This window comes from Rhinopithecus bieti, unplaced genomic scaffold (genome assembly GCF_001698545.2).
Source record: "Rhinopithecus bieti isolate Rb0 unplaced genomic scaffold, ASM169854v2 scaffold_19459, whole genome shotgun sequence".
Taxonomy (NCBI): Eukaryota; Metazoa; Chordata; class Mammalia; order Primates; family Cercopithecidae; genus Rhinopithecus; species Rhinopithecus bieti.
Window position 1 is genome coordinate 729,284 of NW_016809864.1, and position 13,212 is coordinate 742,495.

The 13,212-nt window shown below is 41.2% G+C and overlaps 1 protein-coding gene and 1 long non-coding RNA gene across 2 annotated transcripts in view; one reads left to right on the forward strand and one right to left on the reverse strand.

The window, feature by feature from the left end:
• The window catches only part of ATF7IP2 (activating transcription factor 7 interacting protein 2), a 58,142-nt gene that overhangs the window by 13,188 nt on the left and 31,742 nt on the right, over positions 1–13,212 (forward strand). The window contains exons 4-5 of the mRNA XM_017890719.1: positions 1,062–1,196; positions 3,337–3,435. Of these exons, the coding sequence (XP_017746208.1) occupies positions 1,062–1,196; positions 3,337–3,435 (234 nt within the window). The remainder of the gene's footprint in view (positions 1–1,061; positions 1,197–3,336; positions 3,436–13,212) is intronic.
• LOC108541248 (uncharacterized) lies at positions 6,069–10,839 on the reverse strand. The gene is made up of 4 exons (XR_001888916.1): positions 10,405–10,839; positions 7,588–7,780; positions 7,365–7,470; positions 6,069–6,522 (listed from the first exon to the last, which is right to left on the reverse strand). It is a non-coding gene; the product is annotated as an uncharacterized LOC108541248 (long non-coding RNA).

Below are 13,212 nucleotides of genomic sequence, written 5' to 3' on the forward strand. Positions count from 1 at the left end.
TTTTCTGAGATGGAGTCTCGCTCAGTCACCCAGGCTGGAGTACAGTGGCGTGATCTCGGCTCACTGAAACCTCCACCTCCCGGGTTCAAGCAGTTCTCCTGTCTCAGCCTCCTGAGTAGCTAGGACTATAGTCACCTGCCACCATGCCTGGCTAATTTTTGTATTTTTAGTAGAGTCGGGGTTTCACCCTGTTGGTCAGGCTGGTCTTCAACTCCTGACCTCGTGATCTGCCCACCTCGGCCTCCCAGAGTGTTGAGATTACAGGCATGAGCTATTGCACCCTGCTGGCTTCTTTCAGTTTTAGCACTATGGTCTAACTAGCTGAGCTAACCAGCCGATTGATATTTAAATTTTAACAATAAGAAAGCCACACCCTAAAAAAGTTATTGAAGTAGTGGTGATTATCTTGCATATTTATTTCTTTCATATCAATTCAGTGTTTTTTTATTTTATGGTGCTCTTTTGCGTATTACCTTATGTTCCTATAAAAATCCTTTGAGTATCACTTGTTCAACATTTATTATATTATCTACTCATTTGTCAAGAAGGAAGATGAAGCTCAAAAGTAATGCAACTGACTAAAGGGTCAGGTAGCTTATTAGTGGTAATGTCCAGTCTCACACTTGTGTAATTTGTTCTATATCTACTACAGACCAACCATTTTCATCAGGCTCTGGTTTTCAGATAAGCAGAGTTCCTTTATATGGAATACTAACTAGGAGTTGTGGACATTAAAAAATATAAATGGTATATAGTCTTTTAATTGTTTCTATAATGTATAATGTGGAATTCAAGTGGAACTGCAGGAAACTAAAGTTAGCATTATGAGAATAAATTTAATTTCTAACATGTCCAGTATACTTAAATTTTGGGTGTGTTCTGAGTTTAATATCCAAGTTTTATAAAACTTACTGGTATATACACATACAAATATAAATAAATAAACTATAATTGGTTACAGTAAATCTGGAAAAGAGCAAGGCTTTTTTTTTTAAGTAGAAAGTAAAATTGCTTTTAAATTTGAAACGTGGGGTGTTTCGGTTTTTATTTTACAATTCTAGGTCAGACATTTGATTCAACAGGAGATCTATAGTATAAATTACGAACTATTTGATAAGAAACTGAAAGAATTGAACCAACGCATTGGGAAGACAGAGTGCAGAAATAAACATGAAGGAATAGCTGATAAACTCTTGGTAAGTTTTGATTTCATTTTAGTCCTTTTTAGGGGAGTGGGGAGTGTTCTTGCTCTGTTGCTCAGGCTGCAGTGCAGTGTTTCACTGCAGCCTCTGCCTCCTGAGCTCAAGCAGTCCTCCCACCCCAGTCTCCAGAGTAGCTGGGACTGCAGGCGCACACCACCATGCCCTGCTAATTTTGGGGATTATTTTGTAGAGATGAGGTTTTACCAGTTGCCCAGACTGCCCTCGAACTCCTGAGCTCAAGTGATTCTCTAGCCTCAGCCCCCCAAAGTGCTGGGACTACAGGCATGAGTCACCACACCTGGCCCATTTGAGTCCTTTTAAAAGGAAGAATTTGGTGATATTTTTCATATTAGCAAAGGAAAACGATAAAGGAAGACATACGTGATTCCTGGCCATTAGCCTAATGTAAGAACATATCATAGACAATGTAATTTATTATAGATTAGCAATATTGGTTTTTGAGAAATATTCATAGAACTGTTAGGCATTCTGTGTCAGTTGACAGGCTTAATACTTAGGCAATTTTGGTCGGGTGCACTGGCTCATGCCTGTAATCCCAGCACTTTGGGAGGCCAAGGTGGGCGGATCACAAGGTCGAGAGATCAAGACCATCCTGGACAACATGGTGAAACCCAGTGTCTACTAAAAATACAAAAATTAGTTGGGCATGGTGGCATGTACCTATAGTCCCAGCTACTCGGGAGGCTGAGGCCGGAGAATTGCTTGAACCAGGGAGGCAGACGTTGCAGTGACCTGAGATTGTGCCACTGCACTCCAGTCTGTTGACAGCAAGACTGCATCTCAAAAAACAAAACAAAAAACTTATATAGGCAGTTTCTTTTAAATCTAAATATATCCTTTATTAGAACTTGTATAACCTGTTTCAAGCTTTTTTTTTTACTTTTTGTTTTCCTCTTCTAGGATTACTTGCTGACTGATGTTTTTACCCATATTAATTTTATTGTAGACCAGTTAGAAGTTTGAGTGTTTTGTTTTGTTTGTTTGTTTGAGATGGAGTCTTGCTCAGTCGCCCAGGATGGAGTGCAGTGGTGCGATCTCAGCTCACTGCAAGCTCTGGACTGCAAGTCCCTGTAGCTGGGACTACAGGCGCCTGCCACCATGCCTAGCTAATTTTTTTGTATTTTTAGTAGAGATGGGTTTCACTGTGTTAGCCATGATGGTCTCAATCTCCTGACCTCATGATCTACCCGCTTTGGCCTCCCAAGGTGCTGGGATTACAGACGTGAGCCACTGCCCCGGCCTTTTTTTTTTTTTTTTTTTTTTAAAAGAAACAGTCTCACTCTGTTGCCCAGGCTGGAGTGCAGTGACATGATCTCGGCTCACTGCAACCTCCACCTCCCAGGTTCAAGCAGGTGTCCTGCCTCAGCCTCCCGAGTAGCTGGGATTACAGGCACCTGCCACTACACCCAGCTAATTTTTTGTATTTTTAGTAGAGATGGGGTTTCTCCATGTTGGTCGGGCTGGTCTCAAACTCCTGACCTCAAGTGATCCACCCACTTCGGCCTCCAAAAGTGCTGGGATTACAGGCGTGAGCCACTGTGCCCGGCCGAAGTTTGAGATTTTTATCTTCCTTAACTTTAATATTATATAAGCATAGGCTGGGCATGGCGACTCACGCCTGTAATCCCAGCACTGGCAGAGGCAGAGGCAGGTGGATCACCTGAGGTCAGGAGTTCAAAACCAGCCTGACCAACATGGAGAAACCCTGTCTCTACTAAAAATACAAAATTAGCCAGGCGTGATAGCACATGCCTGTAATCCCAGCTACTTGGGAGGCTGAGGCAGGAGAATGGCTTGAACCTGGGAGGCAGAAGTTGCAGTGAGTCGAGATCACACCATTGCATTCCAGCCTGGGCAACAGGAGTGAAACTCTGTCTCAAAAAAAAAAATATATATATATATGTGTGTGTGTGTGTGTGTGTGTGTGTGTATATGTGTGTGTGCATATATATAGCATAAAATGTTATTTCAAGCTTTTGCATATATTAGAATTTCTCATTTGGATAGATCCGTAAGTCTTACACAACTACTCTGCCAAATAATTGACCTTCCATCTCTATATGATATATAGCACTCTGGCTTAGTATTTATTTCTTTTCTTTTTTTCTTCTAGGCAAAAATAGCAAAACTTCAAAGACGTATTAAAACAGTATTATTATTTCAAAGGAATTGTTTGAAACCAAACATGTTATCCAGTAATGGAGCCTGTAAGGTTTGTATAAACACACAGGAATTTTAATAATTTAGTTGACTCATATAAACAGTTTGATTATAAGAAATGAATATATTTCCAAGCTAGGACAGAAGGTATAAAGGTAAGTAAATTTTTACTTAGAGTGTTCCCATGAATCTGTCTCTGGAGAAGACACCCTTAGGTAGTAAATGCCACTTGTATTTCTGTAGTAAAGGGAGCAGAAAGAGGATTGGTAATTGCCAAGATTGTCTTCCCCCACCCCCATTTTATCATGAAAAGTGTCAAATATATACAGCAAAGTTGAAATTACTTATTTTTAATTATAGTATTAAGTTCTGGGGTACATGTGCAAAATGTGCAGTTGCATTACATAGGTATACCCATGCCATGGTGGTTGTTGCACCTGTCATCTACATTAGGTATTTCTCCTAATGCTGTCCCTCCCCTAGCCCCCCACCGCCCAACAGGCCCTGGTGTGTGATGTTCCCCTCCCTATTTCCACGTGTTGTCATTGTTCATCTCCTACTTATGAGTGAGAACATGTGTTTAGTTTTCTGTTCTTGTGTTAGTTTGCTGAGAATGATGGTTTTCAGCTTCATGTCACTGCAAAGTACACGAATTCATCCTTTTTTTTTTTTTTGACTGCATAGTAGTCCAAGTTGTATACATGCCATATTGTCTTTATCCAGTCTATCATTGATGGGCATTTGGGTTGATTCCTAGTCTTTGCTATTGTAAATAGTGCTGCAGTAAATGTACATGTGCATGTGTCTTTATATTAGAATGATTTATAATCCTTTGGGTATATACCCAGTAATGGGATTGCTGGATCATATGGTAGTTCTGGTTCTGTAGATCCTTAAGGAATCACCACACTGTCTTCCACAATGGTTGAGGTAATTTACACTTTCACCAACAGTATAAAAAGCATTCCTATTTCTCCACATCCTGTCCAGCATATGTTTCCCGACTTTTTAATGATTGCCATTCTGACTGGCATGAGATAGTATCTTACTGTGGTTTTGATTTGCATTTCTGTAATGACCAGTGATGAGCTATTTTTCATATGTTTGTTGGCTACATGAATGTCTTCTTTTGAGAAGTGTCTGTTCATGTCCTTAACCCACTTTTTGATGGGGTTTTTTTTTCTTGTAAATTTAAGTTCTTTATGGATTGTGGATATTAGCCCTTTGTCAGATGGATAGATTGCAAAAATTCTCTCCTGTTCTGTAGGTTGCCTGTTCACTCTGATGATAGTTTGCTGTGTAGAATCTCTTTAGTTTAATTAGATCCCATTTGTCAAGTTTGGCTTTTGTTGCTGTTGCGTTTGGTGTTTTAGTCATGAAATCTCTGCCCATGCCTATGTCCTGAATATTATTGCCTATGTTAAAAACAAGAGCTCGGAGTCGCAAAGAAAATGAGCACACAAACAAAAGATTTCTCAGCAAGGTAAATTTACTTCCACAGAAAGGTGCTGCCTGCGTCAGTCACGATCGCAAGAGCACACTGAACAAAGGAAAGCAAGGATTTTTATTCCTAATGCCATTCCTGTTTCTGTGTCCTCCTCCCATTAATTGGGGTCAGATTGTACAATCTAAACTGATCCCAATTGACTAGATTTAGCATTTAGAATAGGACAAAGAACCAGGAAGTTTATTGTTTGTACCTAACAACTTCAAGTAAGGTGGTGTGGCTCAGCTACAACCATGGTAAATGGAGGCATGCCTGGGCGTGTTAAAGGCAGGAAAGATTACTTACAAAATAAAACGAAGGACAAGGAGGGTGAAACCCTTTGCAGAGAAACTGTTCCTAACAATTTTCCTCCTCTGAGAATTTATACATTTTCTTCTTCAAACTTACTTAACATGTCTTGACTTTGCTGTTCTTTTTGATTGTCTAGAAGTAAAAGCTTGTCAGAATAGGGTGGAAAAGAAATGAAGAAAGTTTTAGTAGGGTCTGTTTTGTTTTTGTTTTTGTTTTTTGAGATGGAGCCTTGCTCTGTCTCCCAGGCTGTAGTGCAGTGGCATGATCTCAGTTTACTGCAACCTCCACCTCTTGGGTTCAAGCCGTTCTCCTGCCTCAGCCTCCCCAGTAGCTGGGATTACAGGCATGCACCGCCATGCCCTGCTGATTTTTGTATTTTTAGTAGAGACAGGGTTTCAACATCTTGGCCAGGCAGGTCTGAAACTCCTGACCTTGTGATCCACCCGCCTTGGCCTCCCAAAGTGCTGGGATTACAGGCTTGAGCCACCATGCCCAGCCAGTAGGGGCTGTTTTTATAAGTTATTGTTTTATTGAACTAATCCATGAATAGAAGGTATGATAGAGCAGCCAGTGGGAATGAGAACCCTAACTATAATTGCGAGGGAAGTAAAAATAGAAGCTGTGAGTTCTTTCCATTTACCAAACAACCTTTCTAATCATCCTGTAAAGGGTCATTTACCCCAGAATTCCTGGTTTAACTCATTAGATAAGGAGGTGAGACCTTGTAGAGGTTTAGTGATTGTTCCATCAGGGGCTGTATTGTTAGGGATGAAGGTACAGCATTGGGTTCCTATCATGATACAGACTCCATCTTTTTCTGCTAGTATCATATCTAGTGCCATCCTATTTTCACAGGCCATTTGGCTAGTAGGCCCTAATTGCTTAGCTATTCCTTTAATGGCATCCTTAGTATAATTGACAAATTGTTGTTGGTTATAGTAGATATAATTTATCAAATCCACATTAACAGTTACCCACCAGAACAAGGATTCGAACCCTGCAGCTGTTTAGTTTCGTGTTTTAATTTATCTGGTACCCCTTGTGGGACTCCAATGGTATCTATATAAACGTGAGAATCAAAAGATCCATGAGGGGCCTCTCTTGTTTTATGGTGTTGTTTTTCCTTTTTCTGGTTGATGGAATGCCAGGGTGAAAGGGATGGCCGATTGAATTCGAGTGCAAGTACTGCTCTAGTTGTTTGGCAGTGTCCAGTAAGGGTCCACCACAGTACCACCATATATCCACTCAACGATGAGTAAGGGCAGACTGATTGGTAAGCTCTTGGAAAGGCTTAAGCTCACTGCATCCCTTTAGGTCTCCAAGGAAGGCTCAATTTTCTCCCTGTCATGAGAGACACAAAGTAAAATTGGCATCAGAAGATGGAAGCTGGGTGGCCCTCAGGGACTGACCTGCATGCAGGGTGCTGGACTTTGGGGAATAACAGAGAAAGAGCTTGGCATGACTTATTACCCCAGGCTGTGGGGTGCTAGAAGAGAGCTACCATACAGTCCATGCCCAGTTGATTTGAAGGCCATGCGAGTAGAAAGGGGACAACCTGGGCCTCCGGCCTACCATGTGCACAAGTGTAACAACTGCTTTTGTTTAGAGTGTTAACAGAATTATTCAATTCATTCCATGCAGGCATTTGCTTCTTGGTATCCAGTCTCAATTGCTAAAGTCTGTTTTAAATCTTTTACTTTTACAATAGCTACTTTAGTTTTGTCATTGGGAAGGGGGTGAGGAGTGGCACCCACTATTTGATTTGGTGGATTTAGGGAAGGTGAAGTGGTAGGAGGTGGATAATGGTGGACAAAATGTATTTCAAGGAGGCTATAGGGTCCCTTCCAGCAACATTTGCTCCTAAACCATAGAGACAGCCTAAGGTCTAGGGCTTAGGGTCAATGGAAGTAGAAGCAGTAGTGGGGATAAGGACTGGGTTACATTGGTAGGATTGACAATTAGAGGGGGTGGTTCATTTAGCGATGTGGAAATAAGGCTTTAGGGTGGCACAGGGACCTTCCATGAAAGTCCAGCCTTGGTACTGAGTGGTCCAATGAAAATGTTCCCAAGAGCTACAGGATTTCAAATACCATGCTAGATGGTCACAACGGTGAGAGTTAGGGGTGGGTTCTGTGTGTTCTAGAGGGCCAGGGCAAAGGTACTTCCCTAAAGAGGCTAGTTACCTTTGGGTTTGTAGGTCCCCACAGGGCATAACAAGGCAAGCTTCAAATGTAATTGTTTGAGGAAATGATGATCGGGTTACACTGATAATAAAATGTTCCAGGGTAGCTAACGGAAGAAAGAGGAAGCAAGTTAGACAGGTTAAGCTTTTCTGAATATTAGTTTGGAAGGTTTTGGCCCAGGAGTGATGACCCATGACTCCAAAGGGGGTGATGCCTTTTTCACCTGAGTGTGATGGGTGTACCCTTTCTTAACGGTCCAGACTGCTGTCTCAGTGGTTAGGAGCACAAGATAAGGTCCCTCCCAGGTTGGTTCGAGTTTTTCTTCTTTCCATCTTTTGATGAGGACATAATCTCCAGATCGATATGGATGCACTGGGAACTCAAGAGGCAGTGTTTGTGCTAAGAGACCTTGGGTCCTAAGAGAAGACGAAGTAGAACATAAACCAAATATATAATGTCTTTTTGAGGGGCAGTTCAAATTCTGAGCAAGGCAATGGGGAGACAGGTGGTGCAAGGCAATCAAGTTTTCAAAATCAATTTAAATGATTCTTTAAAGTTTGGTTCATTTTTTTCTACGTTTCTTGATGAAGGTGGATGCCTTGGAGTATGATGTTGCCAATTTATTCCTAGAGTCTGAGTAAGCCCTTTAACAATATTTGCAGTAACATGAGTTCCGTTATTTGAATCAGTGTTTTTTATTATTTCAAACCTGGGTACAATATTTTCAATTAATGCCTTAACTAGATTATTAGCAGTTGTGTTTGGAAAGGGAATAGCTTCTACCCAGTGAGTGAGGTGATCTACTATTACTAAATAGGTATTTTAGGCAACTAATTGAGGCATTTCTGTATAATCACTGTGGATACTATGGAATGGTCTTAGTCCTGGAAGTCTTCCCCAAGGGGTGATTTTTTTAGAGTTTGCTTATTAGTTTTCTTACATATTAAGCAACTATCTGTAACTTGTTTGGCTAGGGTATAAACTCCTGTACACCCATAAACTCTGAGAACTGCATCACACATAGCTTGGGGTCCCCAATGGACTCCTTGATGCAGCTGAGACAAGACCTCCCTCATGAGGGGTTTGGATAACATTTCTCTTTGGTCTGATAATACCCATTTCCCTTCTGAGTTTTCTTTAGCCCCTGTTTTATTAATTTTCTTTTCAGTAGAAGAGAAAATGGGGACTGCGGTAGGGGAGGAAGGCAAGGAGTTAAGTGAAAAACAGGGCTCTCAGAGGAAACAGCCACTTGTTTGGCTATTTGATCTGCAAGGTTATTTCCCCGACTTTCAAAAGAAAGGCTTTTCTGGTGTCCTGGGACATGGACAATAGCTATTTATTCTGTCAACTGGAGATTATTTATTTATTTATCTTGAGACAGGGTTTCACTCTTGTTGCCCAGGCTGGAGTGCAACGGCGTCATCTTGGCTCACAGCAGTATCTGCCTCCCAGGTTCAAGCAAGTCTCCTGCCTCAGCCTCCCGAGTAGCTGGGATTACAGGCATGTACCACCTGCCTGTCTGATTTTTTTGTATTTTTAGTAGAGACAGGGTTTCTTTATGTTGGTCAGGCTGGCCTCGAACTCCCGACCTCAGGTGATCCACCCACTTCGGCCTCCCAAAGTACTGGGATTACAGGCATGAGCCACCGCGCCCGGCCCTGGAGATTATTCAATACGTGGGTGATTAACTCTTTGTGAACTAGGTCTTGACCTTTGCTATTAATAAGGCCTTGTTTGGTCCAAATTTTTCCAAAGTGTGAGCTACCCCAAAAGCGTAGTTGGAATCAGTATAAGTAGTCCCTTCTTGGTTCTGCAAGTGCTTTAGGCTTGATAAAATGCAAACAGTTCACATGTTTGGGCAGACCAATTATTGGGCAGTCTTCCTGACTCTACTTCTTCAAGGGCTTCCCCATCGATTGACTACTGAGTACCCATTATATCTTTTTCCTTCAATTACTTGGGAAGAGCCATCTATAAATAAGTGCTGCCCTGTTTTGAAAGGGGTCTCTCTTAAATTAGGCCTAACTTTTGTATGGTAATTAATTAAATCTAAACACTCATGTTCACGTCTCTTTAGATTTGAATCTCCAGTCAAGAAATCTGCTGGGTTAAGTGATTTATCAGTGGATAGTGTTAAGTCATCTCTTTCTAACAGGATAGCTTCATATTTTAAGTAAGTTGGTAAGCCACCTTCCTGCCTTTTAAGATGGTTCTAACTTGATGAGGTGTGATTACAACCAACTTTCCACCAAAGGTTAGTTTTTGACTTGTTCCCTCCCGTCTTTCAGGGGTAAAGGAGTACAAGTCCTTGCCACCAACATATAGCATAACCTATTTCCTCTTGGGAGGTAGGGCTCTTACAATTAATACATCCTATTGAAAGCTGACAGAGCCAATCCTCATATGACCCAAACTTTGGCCAGAAAACTGAGGATTCGAGGATTGGTTCCTGAGTCTAGATATAAAAATATTTTGTCATCTGTTGCTTTTTCTTGTGTTTAGTCCTTTATCTTTCCAATATTTTAACATAAGCCCTAGGGGACAATCGGGGAATGTTATTGCTGCTGGCATTATCCTTTTTATGCCCTACCTTATTTGGGGTATTTCCCAAATAAACCCCAAGATGGGGGTTTTGTGGTGAGGCTTAATTTCCCCTGTTGGAAATTTCTTGCCTTCCCGACTGTTGGAGGTTTGTGTGAGGCTCAGTGCCCCCCTACTGGAGATTTCTTGCCTTTCCTTTCCTAGAGCCTCCACCGCCCCCCACCACTGGAAGTTTCTCGTGCTCTTCTCCTTTTGCTTCGTCTTCTCTGGCCACTTCCCCAGAGGGAATTTAGGTCCCTCTTAACATTGGTGGATCAGTATAAACCCCTGATGGGACCTCCAAAGGGCCACCATAAGCCATATGAGTTGACCACGGAACTGCAGATTGGACTCATTCACTCCGCACAGCAGTAGTGCTTGTTACCATTCATGCACTTTCAACCTCCAAGATAACCAGACCATCAAGGAAGAACTTCACCACCCCAGTGGCTTTTCTTACCTTGGTCTGTGCACAGGGTTACCTGGTTGCCACGGTATTTGTAGGCCTTCTCTTCTCGCATTGCTGAGATTCCAGGTTTATTCGTCACAACAGGTGGGTCTCGATCTCCAGCCTTTGAGGCCACTGCAGTGAGTCAGTGGGATGCATCCCCTCCCAGAAGATGACCAGAGACCCTTCCCTGGAGGAGAATGGGATCCTGGGCAGGGCCCCCAAATTGTTAGAAATGAGCTGGGAGTCGCAAAGAAAACGAACACTCAAAAGACTTCTCAGCAAGGCAGATTTACTTCTGAGAAGGGTGCTGCCTGTGTCAGTCACAATCACAAGAGCACACTGAACAAAGGAAAGGAAGGGTTTTTATTCCTAATGTTGTTACTGTTTCTGTGTCCTTCCCCCCTCCCCCCCACCTCCCCTGTTAATTGGGGTCGGACCTCACAATCTAAACTGATCCTAATTGACTAGATTTAGCATTTAGAATAGGACAGAGAACCAGGACGTTTATTGTTTGTACCTAACAACTTTAAGGCAGTGTGGGTCGGCTACAATCTTGGTGGATGGAGGCATGCCTCGGCATGTTAAAGGCAGGAAAGATTACTTACAAAATAGAACAAAGGACAAGGGGCGTCAAACCCTTTGAAGAGAAACTGTTCCTAACAACTAGGTTTTCTTCTAGGGCTTTTATGGTTTTAGGTCTTACGATTAAGTCTTTAATCCATCTTGAGTTAATTTTTGTATAAGGTGTAAGGAAGGGGTCCAGTTTCAGTTTTCTGCATATGGCTAGCCAGGTTTCCCAACACCATTTATTAAATAGGGAATGCTTTCCCCATTGCTTGTTTTGTCAGGTTTGTCAAAGGTCAGATGGTTGTAGATAGGTGGTTGACACCTATTTCTGAGGCCTCTGTTCTGTTCCACTGGTCTATATATCTGTTTTGGTACCAGTACCATGCTGTTTTGGTTACTGTAGCCTTATAGTATAGTTTGAAATCAGGTAGCATGATGCCTCCAGCTTTGTTCTTTTGCTTAGGATTGTCTTTGCTATGCGGGCTCTTTTTTGGTTCCATATGAAATTTTAAGTATTTTTTTCCAATTCTGTGAAGAAAATCAATAGNACCATTTATTAAATAGGGAATGCTTTCCCCCATTGCTTGTTTTTGTCAGGTTTGTCAAAGGTCAGATGGTTGTAGATAGGTGGTTGACACCTATTTCTGAGGCCTCTGTTCTGTTCCACTGGTCTATATATCTGTTTTGGTACCAGTACCATGCTGTTTTGGTTACTGTAGCCTTATAGTATAGTTTGAAATCAGGTAGCATGATGCCTCCAGCTTTGTTCTTTTGCTTAGGATTGTCTTTGCTATGCGGGCTCTTTTTTGGTTCCATATGAAATTTTAAGTATTTTTTTCCAATTCTGTGAAGAAAATCAATAGTAGCTTGATGGGGATAGCATTGAATCTATAAATTACTTTGGGCAGTATGGCCATTTTCACAGTATTGATTCTTCCTATCCATTAGCATGGAATGTTTTTCCATTTATTTGTGTCCTCTCATTTCCTTGAGCAGTGGTTTGTAGTTCTCCTTGAAGAGGTCCTTCACATCCCTTGTAAGTTGGATTCCTAGGTATCTCTTTGTAGCAATTGTGAATGGGAGTTCACTCATGATTTGGTTCTGTCTGTTATTGGTGTATAGGAATGCTTGTGATTTTCACACATTGATTTTGTATCCTGAGACTTAAGTTGCTTATCAGCTTAAGGAGATTTGGGGCTGAGATGATGGGGTTTTCTAAATATACAGTCATATTATCTACAAAGAAAGATAATTTGACTTCCTCTCTTCTTATTTGAATACTCCATATTTCTTTCTCTTGCCTGATTGCCCTGGCCAGAACTTCCAATACTATGTTGAATAGTAGTGAGAGAGAGGGCATCCTTCTCTTGTGCCAGTTTTCAAAGGGAATGCTTCCAGTTTTTGCCCATTCAGTGTGATATTGGCTGTCGTTTTGTCATAAATAACTCTTATTATTTTGAGATACGTTCCATCAATACCTAGTTTATTGATAGTTTTTAGCATGAAGGGGTGTTGAATTTTGTCAAAGGCCTTTTCTGCATCTATTGAGATAATCGTGTGGTTTTTGTCATGGGTTCTGTTTATGTGATGGATTAAGTTTATTGATTTGTGTATGTTGAACCAGCCCTGCATCCCAGGTGTGAAGCCAACTGGATGATGGTGGATGAGCTATTTGATGTGCTGCTGGATTCGGTTTACCAGTATTTTATGGAGGATTTTCGCATTGATGTTCATCAGGGGTGTTGGCCTGAAATTTTCTTTTTTGTTGTGTCTTTGCGAGGTTTTGGTATCAGGATGACGCTGGACTATAAAATGAGTTAGGGAGAATTCCCTCTTTTTCTATTCTTTCTAATGGTTTCAGAAGGAATGGTACCATCTCCTCTTTGTACCGCTGGTAGAATTTGGCTGTGAATCTATCTGGTCCAGGACTTTTGGTTGGTAGACCATTAATTACTGCCTCAATTTCAGAACTCATTACTGGTCTTTTCAGGAATTCGATTTCTTCCTGGTTTAGACTTAGGAGGGTGTGTATGTCCAGAAATTTATACATTTCTTTTAGATTTTCTAGTTTATTTGTGTAGAGGTGTTCATAGTATTCTCTGATGGTAGTTTGTATTTCTGTGGGATCAGTGGTGATATCCCCTTTATGATTTTTTATTGTGTCTATTTGATTCTTCTATTCTTCTTTATTAGTCTGACTAGCAGTCTATTTTGTTGGATCTTTTTTAAAAAAAAAAAAAAAAAAAAAAA